Raw genomic sequence first — 11506 nt, forward strand, 5'->3', positions numbered from 1 at the left:
AATTGATAATATTTAAAAAAATATATTATTTTATACTATTTTAAATATTTATAATATTTTAAATAATAGTTGCATTGCCTCTCCAGCACAAGACACCTGTTCAGACGCGCGCGCGTGTGCCACTGACACCTGCATGCGCGCGCCAGCGCTGCGTAATCAGCGTTTGGGTTAGCGCGTGCCAGGAGAGAGAGAGAGAGAGAGAGGGAGGGAGAGAGAGGGGGGGAGAGAGAGAGAGAGAGGGGAGAGAGAGAGAGAGAGAGAGACTGAAAGATACCTAGTGGAGATGCAAGTCGCTGCTGAAGATTCGCAACAACACGCAAGTGCTTTAGCGCACATCCCCCTCCCACTGCGCTCTCTCAGAAAAAAAAAAACATGTTTCTCTTTAGCCTGAGATACACAGTGATGTGAATATCTGTGTGCTGTTGGAAACAGAGCTCTGAGACTGCTTAAAACAGAAAGAATAGCGGAAACAAGAATTCCTCGCGTGCTTGCAGGAGTCGGACGCATAAGCGATCACACGGGATTTCTTCAGACAGCGGTATGTGCTGCTCTATTCCAACCCTCCTCAAGCGATGTGATTTAAATGATTGTCTACTTTTGCTTGGTCCGCTGTGAACGTTATCGGGAATTTTGCATGTTTGGGTTGTTTTCTGTATAGCCAAACTGTAATGTATTTCATGCGCAAACTGTTGACAGTACAGTAGATGGTTCACCATATATCGCATATCACATCGACCTCATCAACTGTAGCCAAATCTATTTGGGTCAATGACGATAGATGTTGTCAGAGATATCTTTAAAATATATAATATAAAACACACGTTTCAAGTTCATAGTAATGTTATCTTTGTGTTCTTTGTGAGTTACTCCATTTGACCTGACCTAATAGTTTATTTATTTATTTATTTTCTTTTTAAATATTTTAATATTTCAAAACCTCATAAAACTTGTGAGTCACATGACAACAAAATGGCTGCCTGCATATTGGTTACACCAGACTGACTTTAATTTGGCAAACAAACTTTTTCAAATATGAATACTATTTTAAAGAATATCGCTTTACTGCATATTTTTGTTTCCATTTATACATTTAGAAGTCACTTTTATCCAAAACAAGTTACAAAAGAGGAACAATGGCGATTCCAAAGAACCAACCATATTTAATATAAAATGCCAGGTTTATTAGACATCTAGAATAGGAAACAAGCTAGAGATTTTTTTTTAAACATACAACATGTTTGTTTATGTTTATTACTTTTGACACTTAATTTTAGTGTCCTTGTTATATGTACATACTATAGTAACAACAGTACATTAAGCATAATTACATGCAACTAACCTTAAACCAAATACGAATCCTAACCCTGTAGTAAGTGTACATGTTTTTAATTAATTTGACCAGGAATTAAATGTATAAATTCATAAATAACAAGGACACCTTAAACGTGTAACCTTACTTTTTTTTAGCCACCAAAGTGTGAAAAAATAAATAAATTCAGAAATTGAAAAACATGTTAATTATGGATGTGAGATAGACAGCATGGATAGTGTGCTACACTAAGCATTTTAATATTTATGTTTTTATTCTCCAATAGCTGCAGGCATGGAGTTCTCAAATGATTCCACCGGCTTTGCTGACCCCAGACACTTCCATCTGTACAACGAGTCCCTGTTCCAGAACAACTTCAGCGCCTTCAACGGGACTGACAGCTTCTTCCCAAGGGGCGTCAAGATCACTATAGCAGTGGTCTACATGATCGTCTGCGTGGTGGGGCTGGTGGGAAACTGCTTGGTCATGTACGTCATCATTAGGTAAGCTGACGGGTCAAAACAGGATGGAATTTTATATATGTGACCCTGAACCACAAAACTAGTCATAAGGGTCTTTTTTTTAAATTGAGATTTATATATCATAAGCTTTCCATTAAAGCTGAATAAATAAGCTTTCCATTGATGTATGGTTTGTTAGGACAATATTTGGCTGAGATACAACTATTTGAAAATCTGGAATCTAAGGGTGCAAAAAAATCTAGGCCTAAATATTGAGAAAATCACTTTTAATTTGGACCTTGTTGTCCAAATGAAGTCTTAAGCATTGCATATTACTAATTAAAAATAAAGTTTTGAGATATTTACAGTAGGTAAGTTACAAAATATCTTCATGGAACATGATATACTTAATACCCTAATGATTTTTGGCATACAAGAAAAATGTATAATTTTGACCCATACAATGCATTGTTTGCTACTGCTACAAATATACCCGTGCGACTTACGACTGGTTTTGTGGTCCAGGGTCACATATTACCTGATGAATAGAAAACAGGATGGAACTTAATGTATTATTCATAATAAAATGTTTGAGGAGTTGTAGGTTATGGGTTTGGTAATGGGTTTGGTAATAGTACACTGCACAGTTTATTTGAGAGCCATTCTGCATTCTGACAGCAGACCACAGGGTCATGATCTTCGGCTCAGAGACTTAAGTGTTTATTTGCTGCGGTGGACAGTTCAGTACTCAAAGTGGTCATTCTTTTTTCTTTTTTTTTTTTCTTTTCTTTTTTATCTTTCCTTTTATTGTCCTACACCGACTCAACCAATGGCATAGATATGGGGCAGGACTTCTTGTTTGACTAGGAAACTGTCATCATTTTTTCAGTTCTGTTTGGTGCCATTAATGTTTCACAAATTAGGCACTGCACCTTTAAGAGATGTTAAAGGAACAGTACACCCAAAAATGAAAATTCTGCCCAAACCTGCATAACTTTAAGTCAGGTTTCTGTAGTAAAAACTCTATATGGAAATAGATTTTGTGATAATTCATTAAAGACAGACCTTTTGTGAGCTCTGAGGTTGTTAATCGATGGTATATGATTTCATTGAAGCCATCTGTTTGCATTAATTCAACTTGTTTTTAAAATAACCATGTTATGTTAATAGTAATAAAATGCCACCAATCAGAGTCACAGTGATCAGAGCGCAGCAAAAGGACTCCATCCACGCCCATGAAGCAGCATGACAGATTTAACTGCAGCAAGACAGATCTAACTGTCAAAATACTTTAATAGTTGTGTATACTGTATATATGTATATTTTGCAATAGACTTAAAATATATAGTTTCTGTCGACACAGTCAACAACTGTAAATAATTTGTTTTACATTTCACCATCACTGTTATGTCATTTGCAGTGCTTCATGTAATTGTAGTTAACGGCTGTAATGAAGGAAAGAACTACACAGTTTTGTATATTTGCCTGATTTTCAAATGTTGCTTTGTCTCAGATAAAAAGTTTGTAATGTTGTGATTCACCTCATAGCTGGTTGGTTTAGTGCAGAACACCAAAATGTTCGTCCATACAATGAAAGTCAGTGGTGTCCAGTATTATTTTGGACCCATTGACTTTCATTGTATGGACAAAAATGGTTTTCAAAATATCTCCTTTTGACCTGAATAAATAATAAATAAATAATTTTTTGGGGATGAACTATCCCTTTAAAGCAATTGAGAGCCAGCAGACAACATTTAACCCCCACAGTACTGCAGCTGAGATCCCCAATGCACAACCATCTCACCCAGCAGGCTTTGATTGCTATCGACAGCTCGGTGGGCCTAGCGATGTGAAATTAATTTTTACCCTCCATCCTCACTCTTTCTGTTTGTTTACATGCTTTCTCTCAGTTACCTCATCTTTCCACCCCCTCATCCCCCACCTCACCCCTTTCTCTCTCCAATCCTGTGTTGTTTTACAATATGTATGTAATTTGGTCCTGGAGTTTCACTGTACGAGCGAAAGATACAATGGTGGGTCAAAAAATCTGTATCATAACTAATCATGGCACTTTGCCTTTCTTTTCCCAACTCTGGACTTTCGTGTTTACCCCATTTTCTCATCTCATGAACCATCTGGAAGTACAAATACCTTTTTTTTGCATCACTCCTTCACAGTTTATTACAGTTTTTGCTTCTTTGTTTATACTGTAGATGCCAGAAACTAGTTTTTAGTAATTATTATCTATGGTTTCAACATGTTAATACTTGTATGCCAACACACTGCAAGCTAAACAGACAGAGTACAGATAGAGCTACCCACAGTCCTTTGGATTTCATGGCAAGGTCACATATGTAGCCAATGTAATACCATTTGGTTTCAGACATCTAGGCTCCAAAATCCAAAGGCAGCTGCTTTGCCGTTTCATTGCCCAGTCAGTGCATTAACAGGCGGCGTTTTGTATGAAGACACCTTTTAAGAAATCCGGTTCCAGTCTGCTCCATGTGGTCATGTCTAATGATCAAGAACAAATTCAAATGATTATTTTAGAGCAGATGCACTCTTAAAATAAAGGTTCTTTATTGGCATCTATGGTTCAATGAATAATCTTTAATATCCACAGAAATGTTAATTTCCACTAAAGATTCTTTCTAGAGGAAAGCATTTTTTTTAGACTTTTAAAATGTTCTTCACAATAAGAAAAAACGTTATTTTAAGAACTGTTCACCGAGAGGTTATTTGGGGAATCTAAAATGTCTCTGCTATGCCATCCCTGCTGGAAACCTTATTTTTAAGAGTGTATAGAATCATAAGCTGAAAAGATAAAAAAAAAAAAAATAGACATTTTAAAATCGTTTACTTCTTTCAACCACTTCATCAGATGCCATTTTTATTATTTTAACCATGAACACACAAAGGATTGTGGGATATATTATAGGCAGTGAAGTAACAGTATGTTATACCAAATTCGATTTCAGACCTGTCATAAGGGATAGTTCTCCCAAGAATGATTATTCTGTCATCATTTACTCCCCATCATATTGTTCCAAACCTGTATGCCTTTCTTGTTTCTGTGGAACATACAATAAGATACTTTGAGAGATGTCTCATTGTGTTTTTCTTTTATATATATATATTCAATGGCTACAAAAATGGTTTGGTTACCAACATTCTTCAAAATATCTTCTTTTATGTTTCACATAAGAAAAAAAGAAAAAAAAAAAGAATTTATTTTTCACCTTTGTACTGCTCAAGAAGGCAGCATCATTTTGTTTTTATATACAGATGTGGCCTGAACTGTCCATCTGGTTGTGTCTGGTTGTCCCGTAATGATATTGTACTGCACATGGTGCATAGTGATGTACCAGAGGCTAATCATCGGGCAGCCTAGGTTTCCTGTTCTGTGCTGAGTTTTTAGGCTTTCACCCACTCAGGCCCAGCTCACCCACCTTCTCCATCTGCCAGCATGTGTGGAGGCCACAAATGTGTTTACTGTCCCTCCCTCACTGAGGGAAAGTGTATGATTATGAGTCTGATGTATCACTGCTTTTGCTTGGATGAGTGCCGTTGATGATTTCAGCTGTGACGGTTGTGGCGTTCTCTCACTGTTCATTCTCTCATAATGTATTGTTTTGTCTCCTCCTTGCACATTCTGTCGTGTGAATCAATCATGTGTTGGTGTGGAATGTGGATGTAAGTGGTTTACTTCTGCCATGATGTTCTTTCCCTCTTTAAGAGAAGAGTTTTCATGCCAGACCAGCACTTTCACCAATCTCAGCCAATCAGAAGCTTCGACCCACTGGCAGGATGAAACCGTACATGCATCATTCTAATCAGTTTGTGTTGTTCTGGTCTAAATGCTGAGTCAATCCACTCTCTAAAAGCAGTCGTTCCTGGAATGCTTGAGCAATTTCACGAGTTTCATCTCTGTTTGTGTCTAGGTTGTCTGATGACATTGACTAGTGTCTTTTTACAGTTAAAACAGATTGAAGTGTCAGATGTTTGAGGAAGTAACTGGATGGCTGGTTATTTCATGAGTGCCTTGGTGTAAGGGATGATGACATTTAAATGATGGAAGATGTTACCCTATCCATCCATTTTTCTAGCTGACCATCCTTCTTCCTGACTGTCTATCCATCCATACTTCCATTTCTTTGTCATTCATCCGTTAGCCTGTCTGCCTGTCTACCCATTCACCTTTCTGCCCATCAATCCAGCTATTTTTCCATTCATTGTTCCAGAAATCCATTCATTATTGGGTTGTCTATCTGTGTACTTCCATCCATCCATCCATCCATTCTTCCATCTGTGCATCCATTCGTCTATCTGTCCATCCATTCAGGTATCCGTCAATCTGTTCTTCCATGAATCCCCCCATTCATCCATCTGTCCTTCCATGGGTTGTCTGTCTATCCATCCATAACTTTTTTATCTATCAATTTATCAACCATCACTTCTTAACCCATCCATCCATCCATCCATCCATCCATCCATCAATCACTTATTATCCCATCAATGGGTTATCTGTCTATCTAGGTGCATACATCAATCCATCCATCCATCCTTCCGTCTGTTCATTCATCTATCCATATGTCCATCCATCCGTTGGTTGGGTGTCAACATCCATCCATAGGTATGCTATCCTGTTTGTCCGTCCATCCATTCATGTGCTTGTCTTTCCATCCATCCATCACTTGTTATCCCATCCATCCATCCATGGGTTATCTGTCTATCTAGGCACATACATCTATCCATCTATCTGTCCATTCTTCTATCTGTCTGTACATCTATGTGCTTGTCTATCCATGCATTGTCTGTCTATCCGTGCACATCTATCCATCCATCCATCCATCCATCAATCACTTATTATCCCATCCACAGGTTATTTGTATATCTAGGCGCATCCATCCATCCATCAATCACTTATTATCCCATCCACAGGTTATTTGTATATCTAGGCGCATACATCAATCCATCCATCCATCCATTCGTCTGTTCATTTATCTATCCATATGTTCATCTTTCCAGTGGTTGGGTGTCTGTCTGTGCACATCCATCCATACGTATGCCTTCCTGTTTGTTCATCCATCCATCCATGTGCTTGTCTGTCCATGCACCATCCATCCATCCCTGGGTTATCTGTCTATCTAGATGCATACATCTATCTGTCTATCCATGCATGCATATGTCTGTTCGTCCATCCTTTCCTTGGTTCGTCTGTCTATTCATGCATCTGTATGTACATCCAACTGTCTGCATGTTCCTCTGTCTGTCAATCCGTCTCTGAACTCCCTGGAAGAGTTTTGAGATAAAGGTGTGTTTATGGGCATTTGGAGCTAGTTCTCTTCCATTTGGCTCAGCTGGGTCCAGTCAGATCGATACTGGAGCTGTAATGAATTCATCCTCTCTCACTGGACTCAAGACAGTACATTACAAGGAGGAATGAATATGAAACTGCATAACGGCGTTAGCGCTGCTCTGCCGTGCCCTAAATTCAGTGTAAATGCTGTTTGGCTGTAGTGATGCTCTTGTGACTGATGTAAATTCATCCTAAGTATTAGAGTTCTGTTTTTATGTTGGGCCTTCTGTGTAAAATGGTTTTAATGTAATTAAATCACTTTATGACTGGCTTCCATTTATTATAAGATGCAGTTTCACCATAAGAACACCCATATAGTTTTCCACTAAAAGCATGATTAATTTGATCTAATTTTTTGTTTGTTTATTTAGTCTGTGCAGATCTCAGGTTGAATGTATTTTACAGTCCTTTGACTATTTCAGAAACGGCTTTTGTCTGTATCCAACACTGGACATCAGAGCTTTTATTTGTTTATGCATGGGCGCATAGTTTGCCAGTGACTCAGGGTGTCTAACTTCATTGGCTCATTATATATGAGTTTATATGTAGATGTATGCTATTAGCCCCTTTCCCTTATTAAAGTCGATGCAATGAAATTGTTACCAGCAAATTAGCAGGGTTTGTAAAATCACTAGACAGTAGCCGGCTTATTAGAGCATGCAGAGTGTGACTGATTATAAGTTAGGTTGTATTCATACCAGGAAAGTCCGATAGTTCACTTGCTTTGGTCCGGGCCATATACAATGTTATTTGTATATACAATGATTTTTTTTTTGTTTGGTGTGGTTCGCTTTCACACTGCTCTTTTTGCAAGTGAACCAGAAACTGTAAACAAACCACACGTGTGCTTAAGGTAATCCATTCATTGGTTCATCCATTCAACCGTACCAGAGTTTGTTTGGAAGCGGACCGAGACCACCTCTTCAGCTGGGTTTCAGTACGGTTGCTTGGTCCGCACCAGAGTGCGATAGCTGTATTCACACCTGCCCAAAAGATCCGCACCAAAGGGGGAAACGAACTTGAGTTCCATTCAATCGAACCAAACAAGACAGGGGTGAATACACCTTTATACATGTGTTTCATGTATGATCAGGCATGCATAAAGGAAAAAGTGACAAAAGGCCTTTTACTCTGTGCCTGGAAAAATATACAGTAGTTGCAGGGAAGTATTAAATAAAAGGCTTTTCTGTGAGACTCTAAATGGCTTTTTTTTACATCTCTGACTGCTGTGTATGCTCACATAAAGTGTGGTCTCCTCACTTAAAGGTCACCTATTATGCCCATTTTTACAAGATGTAATATTGGTCTTGGGTGTCCGCAGAATGTGTCTGTGAAGTTTCAGAATAATCGTTTATTATAAAAGCTGGAAAATGACATTTTTGAGGTGTCTAAAAAAAGAGCTGATTTGGGGTGTATCCCTTTAAATGCAAATTAGCTGCATATTCCCGCCCCGTCTCCAGAAGAGGGCGTCGTGTATACGTCTCTCTGCATTGCATATCTACAGCAATAAATAGCCGTTAGAAGCAACATGACTGAGAGTGAGTGAACCGTTGTTTAGCCGTACATGTGGGAAGCCAAATGCACTGAAAGTGGGACGAAAACAGTGCAATGTTACAGAGCTTGCACTGCACTGACCTGTCATCGGCGCGGATCAATTGACCGAGCTGCGCAACCGTGCTACCGAATGAATCTCGCGCTATGAACGCCGCTGATCAGTTAAAAAATACTTAATGTACGCACACAAATACAGTTAAAACGCTAAGCACTATAACGACATGACATTCACAAAGGAGTCTGGAGTGATACACGTATTTAAGTAGATTTTGAGGTGCATTACCTTGAAAAATGAATGTAATCCACAGCGTCCTCAGCAGCTCAGATGTTGGGAGAAAATGAAGACTCGTATGTTCAGTCTTACATCTAAACACAGAGCATCGGGATTGCTTGTGAGACATTGTTGACGTTACAGCTGCTCGAGCGTGGAGAAAATGGACGACAGCTTACAACCGCTGAGGGAGGAAACTATAGCAATGCAGGGCTGTCAATCAACCCCTGTGGACTGGCCCTATGCAGTGTGACGTCACACAAATTTTGAACAATTATGAATAACATTAGGATAAAACGTCTAAATATGATATATTGATCGCCGTCAGATGCTGAGCCGACAGGACACTTTACTTCCCCTCCATCAGACTCTCCATCGCTCATGGCATTTAGTGCTTCTTATACCTCTTCAGCATTCATAAATCGCCGCCTTTTACTCATTTTGTCTTTATTTATGAAACCGATAACCACTAATTCAGTGAGTGAAAGGTATTACAATGTACAATGTTAAAATATAAGCGGCATGAAAATGACAGCGCGAACATACAGGCATTATATAGCGGGTAAATTTGACCCGCGCTGGTGCTTATAAATGCCCCGTTTTTTGATCTGGTTTTATCTAAAGAGTTTTTAACAACAGGGGATTGTAAATCACACAATTTTAGTAAAAGTCAGTGACTGGGAGACTTGAATGTTTTATTAAAAATCTTTTATGTACGTTTTAAAAACAGCCATGGGTAAAATTTACCTACTGGTGGTTCTAGTGTTAAAGGGATATTTCAATAAAAAAATTAACATTCTCTCATCATTTACTGAAAATATGAAGATAATGTTGAACAATGCACTTGTTATTTGTTTTTGTAGTCCGTATTTACTATATAACTGAATGGAAAATGAAGGTCAAAGACATTCTTTAAACTTCATACAGGTTTAGAGCATGAGGGTGAGTGTGAATGTCCATGATTGAGTGAATTATTCCTCACTTTAATCCAGTGTAAGCTGCTGAAGCAGAGCGCACAGCAGCTGATATCACCTTCTTGTGTAATCTCTGCCCTGGACTTTACTGCTTCAGTGATGCTATAGGGCCTAAACACCTCACGGTCACTGAGGTCAGTACTTTTTTTTCGAAATGCTGAAAAACAAATTCATGCACGTATGCCTGGCCCTCTTGAGTATATCAGTGCTACAGTATACTTGAAGATCTATAAACAACAAGCAGGACCTCACATTACTGCAATGCACAGGTTACGCACAGGTTACCTGAGTAATTGACCACTGAATAGGAAATCCTTCAACTGGCCGTTGGGCGAATTGGTTCCTTCTTACATTATAGACTAAAAGGTCTAGATGTAATTAATTTATTTATAGTGTAGAAAAATAGTTCTGCATGCTTCACAGCACCTTATGATAGTCTTTGTGCAAACAAAGTGCTGTCTAAATGAAATCTAATTTGATTAAACATTTTATGGCTGACCTCTTTCTCTGTCTACAGTCCCCTCATTTTCTTTCTCTTAATTAGAGGCACAGGTTGACAAAGATTTACAACCTCTTAATTAAAACATAAAGAGACTTTCTTCTCTTTCTGTGGTCACTTTGTCATTACACACATACTTTCATCTTAACTGTCTTTCTCTAAGTGCCTTTCATTACAAGGTGGACGGTCAATACAATTGGCATTGTTAGTTTTGCTTGATTGCTTAGTGTATTGCAAAAAATAAAAGGCTTCTATGAGTAAGTGCATTGTTGCATTTGAATCGTGAGCTCCTATGCACAACAATTTATTAGCTGTGATCAAAGCTGCATTGCTGAAAAGGAATGCCGGAATTGCTTGTGGCACATGATACTATCTCAAATCAAACACAGAGTATTCAGCCTAAATATTTCAATCATATCTCTTGAATAAAACAATATCCTTTGAGATCTCAGTGTTGGAAAGCACATGCATATTTAGTTCTTTGTCTTCGTCGTGTTCCACGGATCATCAGAAATGAAGCCGGTTGCTTGATGTTGAATATTTAGAGGAATCTATAATGACTCTGAAGGTTTTAACAGTAATGTTCACCCTGGTGGAAACAATTTCACTTAATGACCAAGCACTGGAAAGTCATTTAGCCAAAAAAGGCTAAAAAGTCACTTGAGTCATCTTCTAAGAAAAACTAAACCGAAAGAACAAATTGTGGGAAAGTGGCACATCATATGAAGGGAGATGACAACAGCATGACTCTTAACAGATGGGAATGAAAGGACTAGTTGCGTAACTAGTCAAGTCAAGTCAAGTCACCTTTATTTATATAGCGCTTTTAACAATACAGATTGTGACAAAGCAACTGAACAGCATTAATTAGGAAAATAGTGTCAATAATGCAAAATAAAGGACTAGTTGCGTAACTAGGAATGTGATATGTTTGGCCTTCCTCTTTAGTAATGCACTGTATTAGGAAGATAAAGCCCCACGTCTTAATGCAAATAATTGTTACATCAAACTTTAAAAAAATAATTTACACAATCTAATCAAAATCTGGTCATATATATATATATATATATATATATATA

General features: G+C 38.2%; 1 protein-coding gene across 1 annotated transcript in view; it reads left to right on the plus strand.

The window, feature by feature from the left end:
* The first annotated feature begins 269 nt into the window (after positions 1–269).
* oprl1 (opiate receptor-like 1) overlaps positions 270–11506 on the plus strand; it is a 45626-nt gene continuing 34389 nt past the window's right edge. The window contains exons 1-2 of the mRNA XM_016241855.1: positions 270–538; positions 1596–1812. Of these exons, the coding sequence (XP_016097341.1) occupies positions 1604–1812 (209 nt within the window). The 5' untranslated portion in view covers positions 270–538; positions 1596–1603. The remainder of the gene's footprint in view (positions 539–1595; positions 1813–11506) is intronic.

This window comes from Sinocyclocheilus grahami, unplaced genomic scaffold (genome assembly GCF_001515645.1).
Source record: "Sinocyclocheilus grahami isolate Dianchi unplaced genomic scaffold, SAMN03320097.WGS_v1.1 scaffold637.1, whole genome shotgun sequence".
In the NCBI taxonomy this organism is placed as follows: Eukaryota; Metazoa; Chordata; class Actinopteri; order Cypriniformes; family Cyprinidae; genus Sinocyclocheilus; species Sinocyclocheilus grahami.